At 46.7% G+C, this 19,413-nt stretch overlaps 1 protein-coding gene across 1 annotated transcript; it reads right to left on the reverse strand.

The window, feature by feature from the left end:
* Nucleotides 1-16,607: 16,607 nt before the first annotated feature.
* Nucleotides 16,608-18,345, reverse strand: LOC125759959 (proteoglycan 4-like). The gene is made up of 3 exons (XM_049419501.1): nt 17,950-18,345; nt 16,824-17,157; nt 16,608-16,672 (listed from the first exon to the last, which is right to left on the reverse strand). The coding sequence occupies exons 1-3, from the start codon at nt 18,343-18,345 to the stop codon at nt 16,608-16,610; spliced, it is 795 nt and encodes a 264-aa protein (XP_049275458.1).
* Between the last annotated feature and the right edge of the window lie 1,068 nt (nt 18,346-19,413).

Consider the following 19,413-nt stretch of genomic DNA (forward strand, 5'->3'; position numbering starts at 1 on the left):
TTGAATCACCGGAAAGAGCACAGCTGCGTCTCTAGCGGGAGCAATGAGAACTAGCGACGGAAGCGCAATGATCGAGGCCCGCGTCTTTCAATTTAGGTACACGTTAAAGGAACCCAGGTGGTCGAAGCGTCCGAAACGTCGCACTATGGCGTTAAAGAGAATCATATCGTGGTTTTGTGACGTAAAACCCTAAGAAGTATTATTATTAGGCCGCGATTCATGCAAGGTCACTTGGCACATAAAATATTCTAGGCGTGACGCCACGCCCCCTGGTAATTTTAGTGCTCAGCTCCTAGGTCGTTCCTGCGTTGAGCTTCGTTGTCTATCGGCGTAACAGATGAAACGAGCGCAGTCAATTCTCTTCCGGCTCGGGCGCCACAAACTACACGACGCCGTTCTCTTTTTTTTTTGCTGTTCCTTTTTTTGCTTTTGCTATAATGCGCAAAAAAAAATTCACAGCATATCCACGTGGTGAATGATGATGAGTGGGGCGAAGCTCCCGAGGAAATCATCGGTAAACCGTGAATCTTCTGTATAACGCCCCATCAATCATCATATAAAAAGTGGGAAACACTGTGTGTTTCCCACTCAAACATCAAACTTTTATTTTTCTTAATTAGATGATGCTTGGCTTGCGTTGTCCCTTGATTATCACGGCTTTATGGTCCGTGAAATGAAGAGATAGCGGTTCCTGTACGGGTTGCAACCGGAAATTTGAAAATACCAGGTGTATACACGCCCCCGGATGGTCGTTGGTTTCATATGATCATAGGACGTGCACGTGAAAGCATATTTGGCTGCCATATGTTGTATTAACCACCCATTGTTCTTTTCGGTAATATCGACATCCAGGTCGCCAACTAACACAAGTGGTTTATTCTTGAACTTGTCATAATTACCCGATGCCGTGTCAATCAATGTCTTGATATTCCCACTCGACAAATTGGGTGCAAGGTGCATGGTCATGATGATGCATCCGTCAAAATCGATGGCAGCATATTCACCGTTGTGGCTCTGTGTCGTTGGTAGTAGTTTCAGATCTTGTGCCTTTTCTGTTTGTTTGACGTATACGGTCACACCACCTGCAGGACGCTCTGCATCATCGATGCACGCGACTGAAACGTATCCTTTGATATACGGTCTTTTGGCGTTCCACGTCTCGGTAAGACAGAGAACGTCCACCGCAGTAAGTATGGGGTCCCGTTCCACATCGTCTACGTGGGCATGCAAACATCGGACATTGAGGAGGACAATGGTAAACTCGTTGGTAGAGTCAGCGTCTTCTTGCAGGGCTCAGAGGTACCGCTGCGTCAACGTCGGTAGTCGATGTTAGTCTAGACGTTGAAATTCGTTCAGCATTGCGCGTTACTTCTCAAATGTTGTCTTCGGGCGTCGTTGAAAACACTAGACGTAGTAAAGAAGAAAGAACGCCACACAGGCGAACACGCACGAGAGTCTCACTCGTGAACGTCGTCTTCTTTTCCTACTACATACCAGAACGCGCGCTTCTCACGAACTAGAGGTGGCTACTACAAACAAACAAACCAACTGAGGATGGACAGACCCACGGCATAAGGAGCTTCGCCCCTAAAAACAAAGAACGTTGTTTTTTTTCCGCAGTTTCCCTCGTAATGACATGCCAACTAGCCCAACAGCCTAATCTTGTATGTGCTCACCAATATGTTAGTCGTAAACTTTCAACATGCTTTCCACATTGGGATGGCCGACACCGCAGCCTGTGACCACTGTGGAAACGCAGAAACAATTAGACATATTTTTTGCGACTGCCCACTGTACAGTGCACAGCGACTATCTCTTTGCAACGCGCTGAACAAGTTGGACGACCGACCTTTGTCGGAGGAAAGAATTCTATGCCATCGACAAGACGCAACCTCACAGAAGAAGGCCATGCAAGCGCTACTGCGCTTCTTGCGATCGACCGGCCTTTTTGAACGATTGTAAGAAGAACTTCTTGCCTGTGTGTGTTGTTTTTTACCTTGTGTGTGTACGTGCGTTTTTTTCCTCCTCTTTTTTCCCCTCTCTCTCCCTCTAGACCCTCTTTCTTGCCCCTATTTCCCCTCCCCAGTGCTGGGTAGCAAACCAGATGCTAATATCTGGTTAACCTCCCGGCCATCCTTTTTACATTCTCTCTCTCTTGCAACATGCAGCTCGCACCAGCCGACCGCTTTTTATAACAGACAAGAAAATTTCTGCCCGATGCAGACAGCTAAGCAAGCTTGTCCTTCCAAACATAGAAATATAGAATTTCGCTGGCGCGCGCCGAACGCTGGAGCGAAGAAATAGAAGACGACACTGGACACAAACCGCTCTTGTGATTTTACGCGCATGCTCCGCGTTACCAAATCTTGCGAACATTTAGCGCTCCGCGGACAGCCGGTCGCGCGCTGGCGTGTTCCCTCTAAGAGCGGACCGTACTGTACATTCATCACGTATATGCTGCGTACAGTTACAGATTATATTTATTTTATATTTTTTTTCAAGGAGACGTGTTTCATGTCTGTTTGAAATTCTTAGCCTCAATAGATGCAATGAAAGCGCGCGTTCAGCTGAGCCCACATTTGAATTACGGCGTATCGTAACCTTCCGTAATATTCGCTCCTACATATTCCTATCCTGTGGAGGTAGACAAAAAAAAAACATGGTCGATTCCTCCGTCATAGGAATCCGTGTAACACGAAAGTGCAACGTGTCTTTACAATGGTAGTTGAATGTTCCTTGTATATTCATAAATGAGAGCTTCCACAATGCTAGCGTTTGGCGGCTATAGTACCGTTTTACATGGACGAAAGTACGCTGATCCTAGTGGCACATCTCCATCCCGACGACTAACGTCATTGATCATGATTAAACTTTTTTGGTAGCTGAAGTAGTTAATATAATCTCAGACATTGCGTATAGTGGATCCCACGCAAAAATGGCATGAAAAACTATCAGTCTCCCTTATGAAACTGTCTCAGTCGACTGGAAGGCGAAAGCTATCTTCTTATTCATATTCTTCTAAGTCGATGTACTGAGCCTCACGCCTCCCCCGCATCCCCTGCCGAAAGGTTTCTTCATTAACGTCGTCTTCAGTGCCTCTAGGATCGGATGCATTGCAAGATTTCTGCAACTCGCCTTCTTTTGTACTACCTCCGAGATCAGCTCACCGTTTAGCAAGCAATGATGTCATGTGATGACATGACTATGTGACGAGATGTTATATTACGTCACAGTGACGGCATGATAAGGTCATAAATTTGGGTGATCTGTGACGTCATGGGGACATCGTCGCTTGATGATGATCTTTTGCAAGACACTTGTTCTTCTGGTTTTTCCTTGTAATCTGTTCGTATTCATTTTACGGAAGTCACATCCGTGACGGAAGTTATGTCAGCGATGTTTGGTGGCCTGCGGGATAAAATACTTTCGCATTAAAAAAAATAGGAAGAGCTTCACGCCACAAAATGAAGCCAGAAAAGCAGTGTCTTTACGATGCGTTACACTCGCGTCATAGCACGCGTTCACTGCAGATGAATCTAGGGCAGCGCACATAGTCGACCAACTGGCTGCGCCTCCAAAGACAGAGAAGGATAATAGGCGAATACGACGTCTCAGACGTCATGTGCTTGGCCGACAGCACTGGCTTTGAAAAGAGTGCGCTTGCAAATGATGGTTGCTCGACGTAATACTCTCTCGGCCCCCTAACTTGTGAGACAACGCCCTTAAATGCGAATGTTTCAAAGTCGTGGCACGTAAAATATAGTAGAAAAAAACTGAACGCACCCGCTGCATCTGTATTTCCTCTTTCTGGCGTCGCGTGAGCTTAAAGAAATTCAGGCAGCTTTCCACGAGAGGTGACAAGCCTGAATGACAACGGCGCTAGGCGGCCTTCCTTCTTTCGCTTTATTTTTGCTTTCTTCCTCGATCTCTTTTTTTTTCACTTTCTTCCCTTTTTCTCTCTTCCTCGCTCTCTCTATCTCTCGCTTCCTCTTTCTATCTCTTGCTCTCTCTTTTTCTTTCTCTTTCCACTCGCTCTCTGCTTTCGCTATCTCTCTTTTTTGTCTGTTTCTTTCTATCTCCTTCTCTCTTTCTTCCCGTTCTTTCTCTCTATTTCTGTCTTTCTCTTTATTTCTATCTCTTTATTTCTCTCTTTCTCTCTCTGTGTGTACTCGTCGTCTCGTTCATCCAAGTACAATGCCGGGCAGCTGGAGAGCGCGCGCCAGGCGCACATTGCGTTACACGCGCAAGAAAGGCAGATGCCATTCATGATGGTGACAGCTTATGCGAACGCGTAACGGCATAGCGAAAAGAATACTAGCTCCGTTGGACAAAACCTTTAAAACAAGACACCGTGTGCTACGCGTTCACTGCGTCTGCGTCGTTCGCGCGAGTAACAGCGCAGTAGGGGCGTAAAGGCGGGCGAGACGCGTACTCCACACTGGTACTGCGCGATGGTCTTGCCATGGAGTTTCCTAAAATTAAATAGAGGGGACTCTGGTGCTGCGATCGCTCAGCCGCCATCGGAATGATAGGTAGTACACGGATTTGCCTAGTCTTCGTGCTTGCGGGCTTCGAACGCACTTGTGGCTTTGTTTGTTGTTGTGTTTTGGTTTTCTTTTGGATAAAAGAATGGACCGTTGGGAACTTTGTGACTGGATTTCAATTGGTGAGCCTAAAAAGGTTAAAGTGGTGAAGTGTAACTGCTGACTCTTGCTCAACTTCGTTTTGCGACAGAGTGGATACAGGCGACGCGGAGCCAAACGGAGTCGAAAGAACGAAGTTTAGACAAATCCGTGTACAATTCCCATGCTGGCTGAAGCGCCATGCGTTGCAGCTCCCATAGACACTAGCGCCAGAGTTCCCTCTAGTAAGTATTGTAGGAAACTCTATGGGTCTTGTGAAGCATACCCGCGGTCTACAAATAAAGGCGGGCGTAAGGGTGACGCGCGAGTCGCGTTCGCTTGTTATCATGGCTGGCGAAAATCTGGCTGTCTGTACTCGCTAGGCTGTAGGTTCTTGCGATGCTTTCGCATTTCGAAAACTTCATTGCATACTGCGTACAAGTAACCGCTTCGCCTCACTGCACCATTCCATGTCCCTATGGTTTAAAATAGCCCCTCACATTCACATTCATTCGTTTCAGGCGCGATTGACGCGCGGTTGAAGGGACGCGCGCGTGTTTTTGACGAACGCCATCGCATAATCGCGCCGCCTCGTCTAGCTACTCGGAGTAGAAAAAATTCCACAGCCTATCCACGGGGTGAATGATGATGAGTGGGGCGATGCTCTCGTACGGCAGGATCTTGGCGGCGGCGGCGCGCAGCTCCACGCCCAGTACATCATCAACGACGTGAGATCGGGCCGGTTTATACTAAAGGGTCGATGAGAGTCATGGCGACTTGCAGCTCACTTTAATTTTACATGTACGCTGTCAATTTTTATTGTTTAATCACGCACAGGAGAAATCTCACCAGGCACTACCTTGGAGGTAAACAATGGCTGCTAATGGGGAATGAGAGACATAAGAAGTCGGCTTTTAGCTAACACTTACACTTCTACTTCTACTAACGTTTCCTACTGGCAAATGCCAATGGCTTCTAATGGGGAATGAGAGACAGAAGAAGTCGGCTTTTTAACGCGCACGCTGCGAATTTTTTATTGTTCAACAACGCACAGGAGAAATCTCCCGCCGGCACCCCCTTGGAGGTCAAGATCTGGTACTAGCGTTAAGACTGGTTACGCACTACGACGGGGACGAACGGGCGCCGCTTTAAGGAACTTCGTCCGGGCCCATCCGGCTTACCCCATCCACACCTCTCGCTGTATTTAGCTTAATAATAAAAAATCACAGCATATCCACGGAGTGAATGATGATGAGTGGGCGAAGCTGCGGAGGTTCATCGGTAAACCGTGAATCTTCCGTGAATTCTGCCCAGTACATCATCACCGACGTGAGATCGGGCGCGTTTATACTAAAGGTTCGATGAGTTATGACGACTTGCAGCGCACTTTAATTTTACATGTACGCTGTGAATTTTCATGGTTTAGAAAACCATTGCTTAGAAAACATCTGGCGTCTTTCGTTAAGCAGCTGGCGTCTTTTCGTTTTGCTTTAGAAACATCTGGCGTTCTTTCGTTTTGCTTTTACAAAACATCTGGCGCCTTTTGTTGGTTTATTTCATCAATCAACGGCGTTTTGAACAAAATTTTTATTGTTTATTCACGCACAGGAGAAATCTCACCAGGCACTACCTTGGAGGTAAAGAATGGCTGCTAATGGGAATGAGAGACAGAAGAAGTCGGCTTTTAGCTAACGCTGCGAATTTTTTATTGTTCAACAACGCCGCTGTTGTTATATCTACCTACATCTGTCTTTAACTGATTCGTTACCTATCAAACGAATATTTTGGTGAATGTATGTCTTTCTCAAAGGAGAAGGTATACAGTTGATTTCATTTTTGGAAATAAGATTCGGTGCCTACTGAAAATTGACGTGAAGCAATGTAATATAACGAAAATAATTTTGCCATCCAGATAAGCAAGTTAAAAAAAAACTTTCAGAATGAACTTGTGCTGTTGTTGTGGCTGAACGTAATGAGCATTGAGCTACAGGACCAATATGAACGGCTCCGTCAGCAATCTGCAGGACACAGGCGTCCGGAGCGGTCTGAACTAATTGTTTTGTTTGTTTGCTCCTTTATTAGTCTTACTTTATCAATTTCTGATAGCAAAGTACATAGTGATCTAAATCCGACAGATACCGTTCTGCCAATGCAGAGTGCTCAAAATCATTCTCCTTTTGTCTAAACACATAACTCCTTTCGTTTTCAGTTAATAGGACACATAGTGTCCGCATTACATTTGCAAAAGATTAGGTTCACGGAATGCTTTCATGTACAGAGTATCCTCATCCCCATTTAACCCACGTAAACACAAAAAAGTTGTTTTGCTGAATAATATTAAATTCTCGGCTTATTAAATCACTTACGCCGCGTACTAGCGATGAATATGCGAAATCTGGCTCGTTATTGTAGACGTTACGTTAAAAAACATCAGAAATGACATTCAGGACTTACTCCCAAAACGAGGAGCGCAAAGCTGCCTGTCCACCAGTATCCCTGCACTCAGTCACCCTCACCTCGTCGACATCATTGCAATTACGCACAGAATGGACACATGAGCAGTCGTTTCAATAATGCAAAGCACAAAGGAAATCTGCAAAGCACACGATACATGGCAAGGCTCCTTCAAGCACTGCGGAGTTCCTGGAGTTCACTTTATGCCTTTCTCATGCGGAGAAGCTGCCTAACAGCCGAGTTTGTTTGTGTTGTGATCACGCTATGGGAAGTCGACGCATGATTAGTGCTACTGTAAACAAAAATTTACCCAGCTGGGAGGTCTTCGAAGATGATGCTCCCGCTTAAGTACGGTGACCTCTCCCCAACTCGAACAGATCGGAATTTACCGGAGTATTACGTTCATTCGCTGCCGTTCTCCTCCCGCGGGCGATGGACGGATGAAACGTGCGCCCATTCCTTGATTATACTCTGGTGCTCGTGCAGCAAATACTCCGGCGCATCGCTCAGCGGCTTTCCAGTGGCTCCTGGAGGAGTGACGTAGGCAGCCACTCCATTGGTAAAAATCTTCCCTGTCGCCCGAACCGTAGCGGCATCTCTCACTGACACTTGCTTTCCCACGGTAGAGGTTGGGTGATCGACACCCCTTCGTATATGTTCTGGGAACGGAATGATGACCAGGCTTTGCTGGATAGGACGGTGCATCTGACAAGGAGAAAGGGAGAGAGGGTGGCCTGCGCGGGGGAAGTAGGCCGCCGAGGAGTGAAGAGAGACGTTCAAGCAGCGATCGTCGAATGGTCCTTCTTTATTTCTCTAACAGTTCTAAATATGTAAATAAACGTTTTGTTACAATTTGGAATCCTAGCGTCATCGATTTATTGAAATCGAACCCTTTCATAACAACCAACATGGCACCGGTCAAGCCACCCGACTCGAAGTGCAGCGAGGATTGTGCGAAGCCTTCGGCCGAGTTTGGAAAAAGGAAATCGTTTCGTGCACCTTGTGGACAGTGCAAGCGACTACAAGCGTCAACGAAGGTTGTCATCGACAGCAGCGAGGGAACCTTAATCGCGTGGTGGTGCCGTGCAGCAAACAACACATTGTGATCTCGCGAGTGGCGAACATGCGGACGGTAGCGGGAGCGGCGCAAAACTACTGAGTGAGTAATTAGAGCAGCTACAGGGGCTAGTTGGTGTTGCATCTTGGAAATTCGCGCTTTTTTATCGTACGAGGACGGACTGAGTACACACACAAACACAGAGCGCAGACTAACAACTGTTTTATTTCAAGGCATTTTCCTCACATATATACCCAAGTGAAAGCATCACAAAAACCCGAAGCAAGATAAAATATTCAAATGGGCATGCGCATGACATATGAGTTAGTTTGTTCCTATGAAGTGGATTTCTTTTGAAGAAAGATTAATGGATGGTGCGCTGATACATTCGTCGGCATGTGCCTGTGTCATCGTGTAAGATTCGGTTATAACTCGTTCCATTTTATCGTGTACCTGCGACAAGATTGTGGTTTTCTCGAAAAGCGGCTCACATTTACACTGCGAAACATGTGTTGCTAGATTTCCCGGATGCGTGATTAGTTGACAGTTATTTCGATGTTCTCTTAATCTTGTATTTAAACACCTTTCCGTCTGTCCGACGTATCTCCTACCGCATGTCAAGGGAATGTTGTAAACTACTTCCTTATTGCATTCCACAAACTTTCTAACGTGGTTTATACCGCAATTGTTACTCTGGCTTCTTCCCTTGCAGCCATTAACCCTTCGACACATTCCTATTAGTTTTTCCGGAGCCGAGAAAACCAGTTCGACATTCTGTGCATTTGCAATCTTTTTTAGCTTGTGTGAGACTGTGTGTATGTATGGCAGAACTATTGGTCTTGCTTTTTCGGTAGCGGATCCCTCACTTTTACCATTCTTTTTTCCGTTAATTGTTTTTAACAGCTTTTCAGCCACCGACGCAATCACACAATCAGGAAATTCACTGCACTTCAGCCTTTCCACCTGTATGTTGACGCTCTGCGCTATTTTATGAGGACAGGATTTCTGCACACTTTGCTTTAGACTAGAAAATGCTACGCCCCTTTTGATTAACTTTGAATGCGCAGAACTGTATCTCATGATGGCCTTAGTTCCTTTTGTTAAGTACATCCAACATGTATGATCACAATTAAGAAAAATCTGAAGGTCTAGAAACTTTAAAGAAGACTCAATTGGCATTTCAAACGTTTCAAACTGTTTGTTGAATACGAAGGTGGTGTGTACGCGCAGCGAAAAGGAATCTGTATCGGCTCATGCTTAGATCCTTTGCTGTGCAATCTTTTTATGGCAAAGGGAGACCGACTTTTAATGCCGTTTTTTAATGAGGTGCACGTGAAAGCTTGCTTTAGATACGTGGATGATTTCCTGCTTTGCCTACCATACAAAAGATCGGATTCAGTTAACGTGGAAAAAATCTTGCAGAAGTTCACAGAAGTGTTTCCGGGACTAGAATTCACGTTTGAAATGCCAATTGAGTCTTCTTTAAAGTTTCTAGACCTTCAGATTTTTCTTAATTGTGATCATACATGTTGGATGTACTTAACAAAAGGAACTAAGGCCATCATGAGATACAGTTCTGCGCATTCAAAGTTAATCAAAAGGGGCGTAGCATTTTCTAGTCTAAAGCAAAGTGTGCAGAAATCCTGTCCTCATAAAATAGCGCAGAGCGTCAACATACAGGTGGAAAGGCTGAAGTGCAGTGAATTTCCTGATTGTGTGATTGCGTCGGTGGCTGAAAAGCTGTTAAAAACAATTAACGGAAAAAAGAATGGTAAAAGTGAGGGATCCGCTACCGAAAAAGCAAGACCAATAGTTCTGCCATACATACACACAGTCTCACACAAGCTAAAAAAGATTGCAAATGCACAGAATGTCGAACTGGTTTTCTCGGCTCCGGAAAAACTAATAGGAATGTGTCGAAGGGTTAATGGCTGCAAGGGAAGAAGCCAGAGTAACAATTGCGGTATAAACCACGTTAGAAAATTTGTGGAATGCAATAAGGAAGTAGTTTACAACATTCCTTTGACATGCGGTAGGAGATACGTCGGACAGACGGAAAGGTGTTTAAATACAAGATTAAGAGAACATCGAAATAACTGTCAACTAATCACGCATCCGGGAAATCTAGCAACACATGTTTCGCAGTGTAAATGTGAGCCGCTTTTCGAGAAAACCACAATCTTGTCGCAGGTACACGATAAAATGGAACGAGTTATAACCGAATCTTACATGATGACACAGGCACATGCCGACGAATGTATCAGCGCACCATCCATTAATCTTTCTTCAAAAGAAATCCACTTCATAGGAACAAACTAACTCATATGTCATGCGCATGCCCATTTGAATATTTTATCTTGCTTCGGGTTTTTGTGATGCTTTCACTTGGGTATATATGTGAGGAAAATGCCTTGAAATAAAACAGTTGTTAGTCTGCGCTCTGTGTTTGTGTGTGTACTCAGTCCGTCCTCGTACGATAAAAAAGCGCGAATTTCCAAGATGCAACACCAACTAGCCCCTGTAGCTGCTCTAATTGCAATTATTTCTGGTTCATCGGGCTTTCGTGTTCCTGACCTCCCCCCTCTTCCTCGTGTGTACTTCTTTGTGGAATGCATCGCAGAAGAAAGGGCAAGAACTCGAACTCTGACATATGCATTGAACAACGGTCTGACATCGCCGGTTATTTCAGCAGTGCTAGGAAGAATGGCACCTACGGAAAAAACAGCTCGGAGGCTGTGCAAGATCCTGCGAGCGGAAAGCTGGAGACAGGTACGTTTCTATCGGCAATGCATTGAAGTAACGTGTGCCAACGTATTGGAAAGAGAAGCTTCAAAAATGATGACACGCCATTTTCACAAGATGGCAGAAACTCTTGGGGAGCAAAAGTGGAAAAAGAACTTTTCGACGTTACCTCGGAAAACCAAGAAAAAACGCGAAGACGGACAAGGCCATATTAATCTTTCGGAGTGTCAACTACCGGTGAAGGTGCAATGCACGATCGACAAGGGACCAAAGTTTGCGGTAAAACCCACTGTTAAACCGGCAAAGTTGATCGGAATCGTACACTCGATTGCTAATCGAGTTCCAGAAGGAAAAAGAGAGGCCACAATCTCGGAAAGCATGGACTGCGTCATGCGGTATTCAAAACCAAAAATCGAGGATGTGCTGTTAAAGAAACAGTCAACTATCTCACACACTCCAACTTGAAGTTGCTGCTAACGGACAAGACCGCAAGGTTCGTGGTGATGAAGAAAGATGAATATAAACAAAAGGCGACAGAAGCAATTATGAAGAATTTTGAAGCTTCTGACTACGACGAAAGAAATCTAAAGCAGGTACAAAATTTGGCTGTAAAAACGTGTGAAAGACTTGGCCTCAACAAGCTACGAACGAAAGTAAAAGGAAGTAGTGAACTCACCTTAAACCCGTTTTTCAACATTAAGATGCATAAAGAAAACCGCCCCTTTCGAATGATCGTCGAGGACAAAGGAACATGGCAACGATGTGTGGCTATGTACCTAAAAACGCATCTGTCTGTTCTGCCAATAGAAGACCCATGCATGCTACGTGGATCCGAGGAAGTGATCGCATTCATCAAGGAAAGTGAGCCAATTATGTGTTTTTCTATTGATGTTAAAGATATGTTTTACAATATACCACAACCGGCAGCAATCCAAGCCGTTGAAGAGTGCATAGAGTCGTTTGGTGAAACAGCTTTCGAAAAACAATGTGGAACCAGTGCGCACGGTTTTATTGAACTTCTAAAACTCTATCTGCAATCACTGTTTGTTGAATACGAAGGTGGTGTGTACGCGCAGCGAAAAGGAATCTGTATCGGCTCATGCTTAGCTCCTTTGCTGTGCAATCTTTTTATGGCAAAGGGAGACCGACTTTTAATGCCGTTTTTAATGAGATGCACGTGAAAGCTTGCTTTAGATACGTGGATGATTTCCTGCTTTGCCTACCATACAAAAGATCGGATTCAGTTAACGTGGAAAAAATCTTGCAGAAGTTCACAGAAGTGTTTCCGGGGCTAGAATTCACGTTTGAAATGCCAATTGAGTCTTCTTTAAAGTTTCTAGACCTTCAGATTTTTCTTAATTGTGATCATACATGTTGGGTATACTTAACAAAAGGAACTAAGGCCATCATGAGATACAGTTCTGCGCATTCAAAGTTAATCAAAGGGGCGTAGCATTTTCTAGTCTAAAGCAAAGTGTGCAGAAATCCTGTCCTCATAAAATAGCGCAGAGCGTCAACATACAGGTGGAAAGGCTGAAGTGCAGTGAATTTCCTGATTGTGTGATTGCGTCGGTGGCTGAAAAGCTGTTAAAAACAATTAACGGAAAAAAGAATGGTAAAAGTGAGGGATCCGCTACCGAAAAAGCAAGACCAATAGTTCTGCCATACATACACACAGTCTCACACAAGCTAAAAAAGATTGCAAATGCACAGAATGTCGAACTGGTTTTCTCGGCTCCGGAAAAACTAATACGAATGTGTCGAAGGGTTAATGGCTGCAAGGGAAGAAGCCAGAGTAACAATTGCGGTATAAACCACGTTAGAAAGTTTGTGGAATGCAATAAGGAAGTAGTTTACAACATTCCTTTGACATGCGGTAGGAGATACGTCGGACAGACGGAAAGGTGTTTAAATACAAGATTAAGAGAACATCGAAATAACTGTCAACTAATCACTCATCCGGGAAATCTAGCAACACATGTTTCGCAGTGTAAATGTGAGCCGCTTTTCGAGAAAACCACAATCTTGTCGCAGGTACACGATAAAATGGAACGAGTTATAACCGAATCTTACATGATGACACAGGCACATGCCGACGAATGTATCAGCGCACCATCCATTAATCTTTCTTCAAAAGAAATCCACTTCATAGGAACAAACTAACTCATATGTCATGCGCATGCCCATTTGAATATTTTATCTTGCTTCGGGTTTTTGTGATGCTTTCACTTGGGTATATATGTGAGGAAAATGCCTTGAAATAAAACAGTTGTTAGTCGGCGCTCTGTGTTTGTGTGTGTACTCAGTCCGTCCTCGTACGATAAAAAAGCGCGAATTTCTAAGATACTGAGTGAGCTCTTTTAGGGGCGAAGCTCCTTATGACGTGGGTCTGTCCATCCGTCGTTTGTTTGTTTGTAGTAGCCACCTGTAGTTCATGAGAAGCGCGCGTTCTGGTATGCAGTAGAATAAGAAGGCGACGTTGACGAGTGAGACTGTCGTGCATGTTGGCCTGGGTGGCGTTCTTTCTACGTCTCGTGTTTTCAACTACGCCCGAAGACAACATTTCAGACGTAACGCGCCATGAGGCTCCCCCTTGGCGCGCTTTCTCTTTCGCTCGGAGTCGCCGGATGGAAGACAAGGCTACAGAGGCCCACGCACGAGATAGCCGTTAACTTTGCAGTGGTCGAACTTCTTGGCAAAAGATTGCCGTTCTCTTATGTTTTCTTTACTTGTTGTTGCCTTCTGTAGTTTCCCATCTACCATGTAAGCCTAGCTGGTTTTATACCAAGCTTGTAGACGATGTGGAACGGGACCCCATACTTACTGCGGTGGACGTTCTCTGTCTTACCGAGACGTGGAACGCCAAAATACCGTACATCAAAGGATACGTTCTAGTCGTGTGCATCGATGATGCAGAGCGTCCTGCAGGTGGTGTGGCCGTATACATCAAACAAACAGAAAAGGCACAAGATCTGAAACTACTACCAACGACACAGAGCCACAACGGTGAACATGCTGCCATCGATATTGATGGATGCATCATCATGACCATGTACCTTGCACCCAAGTTGTCGAGTGGGAATATCAAGTCATTCATTGATACGGCATTGTGTAATTATGACAAGTACAAGAATAGACCATTTGTGTTAGTTGGTGACCTGAATGTCGATATTACCGAAAAGAACAATGAGTGGTTATTACAACATATGGCAGCCAAATATGCTCTCATGTGCACGTCCTTTGATCATATGAAACCAACGACCCTCCGAGGGACGTGTATAGACCTGGCATTTTCAAATTTCTAATTGCAACCCGTACAGGAACCGCTATCCCTTCATTTCACGGACCATAAAACGGTGATAATGAAGGCACAACGCAAGCCAAGCATAATCTAATTAGGAAAAATAAAAGTTTGATGTTTGTAATATACACACAGTGTTTCTCACTCGTTATATGATGATTGATGGGGCGTTACACAGAAGATTCACGGTTTACCGATGATTTCCTCCGGAGCTTCGCCCCACTCATCATCATTCACCACGTGGATATGCTGTGATTTTTTTAGGGGCGAAGCTCCTAAAGGCGGCACCCGTTCGTCCCTCGTAGTCGTAGTAGTGCGTAACCAGTCGTAACGCTAGTACCAGATCTTGACCTCCAAGGTGGTGCCGGTGGGAGATTTTTCCTGTGCGTTGTTGAACAATGAAAAATTTGCAGTGTGCGCGTTAACTAAAAGCCGACTTCTTCTGTCTCTCATTCCCCATTAGCAGCCATTGGCATGTTCCAGTAGGAAATGTTAGTAGAAGTAGAAGTGTAAGCGTTAGCTAAAAGCCGACTTCTTCTGTCTCTCATTCCCATTAGCAGCCATTGTTTACCTCCAAGGTAGTGCCTGGTGAGATTTCTCCTGTGCGTCATTAAACAATAAAAATTTTGTTCAAAACGCCGTTGATTGATGAAATAAACCAACGAAAGACGTTAGATGTTTTCTAAAAGCAAAACGAAAAGACGCCAGCTGCTTAACGAAAGACGCCAGATGTTTTCTAAAGCAATGGTTTTCTAAACAATGAAAATTCACAGCGTAGATGTAAAATTAAAGTGAGCTGCAAGTCGTCATAGCTCATCGAACCTTTAGTGTAAACGCGCCCGATCTCACCTCGGTGATGATGTACTGGGCAGAATTCACGGAAGATTCACGGTTTACCGATGAACCTCCGCAGCTTCGCCCACTCATCATCATTCACTCCGTGGATATGCTGTGATTTTTTTAATTATCTGCGTCATTTTTGTCTATAAAAGCTGAAATTGGGTCATGTTATGCTGATAACAGAACAGGTTACAAAGGCTAAGCTAGCATTAGAGGGTGGCAGTAGAAAATCCAGCGGAAATTTCGAAAATGCGTTGTTTGGACAACGTGTTTTTTTGTTAATATGGATAACTGCGGTAAGTTTAAACACACCACTGTAATATTTGGAGCGCAGAGTGTCTCTAGAGTTATGCATTAATAGAAAACATCATAGTTGTGGGTTGATTCAATAAAGAGGTACTAGGTGTTATGACTAGCCCTAATTGGTAAAAAGATATTTTTGGTCTGGTTAGTATAAATAAAGGGTAATTTTTGTCCGCTTTCGATATCAATAAATGCCAGGTCGATGTCTAACATTAGTGTATATAATCTTGATCTTCCATGTAATCTGAACTAATAAAACATGAAAACTGAAATCACTAATAATTTTTATATATTTAGTGAATGGAGCTAGAGAAAGGTGTTTAGTACAGATTTTTAGGCTCATTTTGCCAAGCTGATTATGCCAAGCGACCAAAAACGAAGTGGCTTTCTACCTCCACCTGCTTGCTCGCGTCCAGGCGAGCGCTCATTGTCGCATTTCCCGTTGCTGATAGCGAAGGAGGCACCATCTCGCTGTCGAAGTGCGCAACTGCTCGTTTCGGTAGGACTGTTGTCGGTAAGTGGAGGCATACATGTGAAATGCAGCAGTACGGCCCGTATGTTTGCGAACGTCACCACTGTGGTACTCCACGTGATATTGCCGTCATCTGATAGTTCATTTCGTCGACGCTCATGCGTTTCTGCCTCATAGCGCGTGGTTATGAAATTTTAATAGAAGATTTTGGCGTCTTTTCAGGCGTTTTCTGATTGCAGCGAGGCATTTGGTGTGTGGCGCAAACATCGCGAAGCTTGTGGGGACTGAATCATTCTTGCGATTCTGGTAATGATATTACGCAAAGCTCCATCGATTTTCTTAAATTAGCGGATTTTTCTGACATTCCAAAGGTGGTTGGAAAATGCCGATGATGATGAATGGCGATGATGATGACGCTACAGATTACCCCCCCCCCCTGCAGAAATGAGCCGGGAATGAAAAACGATGGGGCGTATATACAAGAATTTTGCTATCGCGAGACAAGAGGGTCCGTGAGAAATCCAGGTCGTAAACGTGCAAGGGCCTTCGGGAACCGGTAAGTCTCTGGCGGGCGGCTCTTGGAGAGGCGCAGCGAACGAAGAACCGGGCGAAAGTACGCTGCTGTCGTACCCAGGTGGGTCCCACGACGACTTGATGGGGCCTTTCGGTAGCGCACCAGTTGTCGCGAGTGAGCGCGGCTGAGAGAGGTGCCCGCAGATGCAGTTGAGGGCGGTTGCAGACGTCGTTGCAGTCATCGGCGCAGCGTTGACCACTGGGTCATATGACGGGGAGCGCGTCGACGCAAGTGCGTATCGGTCACATGACGACGCACGAAGGGATGCCTCCGCCACCCATGGATACCCTTGAGGGCGATGGCTTCACTGCGTGGCAGCGTTGAAGGGCGGGTGTCAAGCTTCTGCTGTGTTTGGCGTCGAGCGCGGTGGCTTCCTCTACGTAAAGTCGCGTGCGGTAGACATGTGTGGCGGTTGGGTTTCGCTGCCGTTGCGACCAGTGCGCCTGCGTAGCGGTCACTTGTCGGGTGGATGGTGTCCTGCGTCAAGGGCTCCGCAGGAAACCTGTGGTGAAGCTGAGCAGGCGTGGTCTCTGCTGCAGGTTCGGACGGCGAACCTGTGCTTGTGAAAGTCTCTACGGTGGTCGGCTCACGAGGGCTGGTGCGCAGGTCGGCATGCTGGATGTGTGCCTCTGTGGCTGGCGTGACATATGCGGTCAGCTCTGGTGTACGCTGACCAGGCACGTCCTCCTCAGGCGCATCAGTCATAGTCGCAGCGTCTCGGAAGTTCGGCCATCGGTGGTTAGGGGCTGGGAATTCGGCCGCGAGAGACTGCGAGGGCGAGGTTGGTCGCTGCTGGCAAGATGCGCACAGTGTCGAGGTCGATGGAAAAACGTCCACAGCATATCCACGGGGTGAATGATGATGAGTGGGGCGAAGCTCCGGAGGGAATCATCGGTAAACCGTGAATACTCCGAGTTTTCGCCCAGTATATCAAGTAAACACGTGAGAAACACCCTGTATATATTAAACATCAAACTTGCATTGTACTGTTCGTTTACGTGGTCCCTTCATTACAACGGTCCCCCTAGCGTACGTCGCTGCACTAAATCGAACGATTGCCTTCCACCAATGACACGCGCCATATGTGAATCTTCCGTGAATTCTGCTCAGTACATCATCAACGACGTGAGATCGGGCGCGTTTATACTAAAGGGTCGATGAAAGTCATGGCGACTTGCAGCTCACTTTAATTTTACATGTACACTGTGAATTTTTATTGTTCAATCACGCACAGGAAAAATCTCACACAGGCACTACCTTGGAGGTCAAAATCCAGTGCCTATATATACGGGGTGGTCAGTGAACGGTTGTGCAGCGCGAGCAGTCGGTTGTTTCAATCAAGAAACTCGCTAGCAGGCGCTGCCTGCGTCGGCCTCGCGAGGCGAGAGGGGGGGGGTGTCTAGAGCACGCATCTGCAACGCAGCGAGCGCCTCCGCGCCATCTAGGGATCTTTCTGAGAACTAAAGGCGGCTACGACAGCGCCATCTAGTGAACACTCCAAGAACTAAAGGTGGCTACCTACTACTACAACTACATACATCGGGGACGACCGACCCACGCCTTAAGGAGCTTCGCCCCTAAAACGGGTTCGTCGGACATCATCGCTGGCGATGCCTCCGCAATCGGGGGTCGTATAGCGGGCGGGACGATGTCCGTGTCTAGGGAACACTCCAGGGCGTGTGGCGAGGTAGCCATCGTGGAGCCTGACGTGTCATAAGTGTCGTGGGCCATGGGGGTCGGGGAAGACGTGCAGATGGCCAGCACGTCTGAAGGACCATGGGCCGAGGCTGTCGAAAAAACGGACTTCTCAGTGGACTGGCCGATGGCAGCAGGAGCTTCCTGTACCTCGTCGCGCGGGTGGTCAGGCGCGGGAATCGATGCGCTGGTGGCCGGACGTGAGGTCGGAGGAGTCGTAATCAGTGAAGTGTCGTCGTGGTCGAGTGATGGCTGCGGGCCGGCTGGAACCGCACGCTGGGGCATTGGGGAAACCTGGAGCTCGCGGCTCCCCGGAAGCGGGCGGTACGTTTCACCGTAGCAGGCGAGCACCGCAGCGCAGCAGTCGTCGTAGGGCCGCGGGCTGGAGGACGACGCGGCGATAGATGACACTGCTCCACCGGGAGGGCGTTCAACAGGACAGCGTGCATCAGCGGCTGTGCCTTGATGCCATTCTCCGCGAGAATGGCATCGAGCGGCATAAACCACGCTCGGGGGTAGTCCGGGTGAAACGGCGGAACTGGAGGACAGAGTCGCGGAAGCATAGCAGCGGGCCGCTCGGCGAAGGGCATGTTCTCCGGGTCACCAATGTAGCGAGAGAGGTAGACGTGACGGCGGCCAACGTGGCCGTGTCGTTGTCTCGCCACTTTATTTGTAAGGCGATTGCCGAAGTGGTGCGGCGGCGGCTGAAAGCGTCCAAACCGCCAGGAGCGTGGGCACGTTCTTAACTACCTCGCGCCTCGAGCGCTAGGCATAAGCTGCGCGAGAGGCGCGGCGCGGTGGTTGGAAAATGTCGATAGCATGATGATGACGCTACATGCTAAATGTCGTTTCTTCGAAGTGATTGTGGAGGCTGGTGCCTTAGCAGATCGAAGCGATTTCCTTAGTTGTTGGCTGTACCGAATGGTGGTCGCCTCGGACCCCTCTCGCAAAAGTATTCCTGGCTTGATGAGCCAGGTTTGTTCGGAGACTGGGCTGCCCAGACATTTTTGTTCACATTGCGTTGCTCTTTGGCTGTTTGCATCGAAAATGGGCATTCGAACCTGCCGCCTTGTGGAATGTTTTTTTCGTGTCGGGCAAGATGATGTCTTGTCGAACCCCTCTTCCATCTCTGTTGTTTATGATTCTTCGTTATAATCGTTCGCTGGGTGCATTGACGTGAAGCGCATCACTTTGGTAAGGTGCTCTATCAAAAGTCGTCGTTTGCATTAGCGGGCCCATGAAAGGCATCTTGGATATTGTTCAGGCGATGGCGTTCTCTCGCACCCCTCCGCGTCTTAGCCAACGGTGCGCCTTCCCATGAGCGTTCTCGCGTTTTGTGGTCCGAAGCTGGTG

Source organism: Rhipicephalus sanguineus, chromosome 9 (genome assembly GCF_013339695.2).
Source record: "Rhipicephalus sanguineus isolate Rsan-2018 chromosome 9, BIME_Rsan_1.4, whole genome shotgun sequence".
Lineage (NCBI taxonomy): Eukaryota > Metazoa > Arthropoda > Arachnida > Ixodida > Ixodidae > Rhipicephalus > Rhipicephalus sanguineus.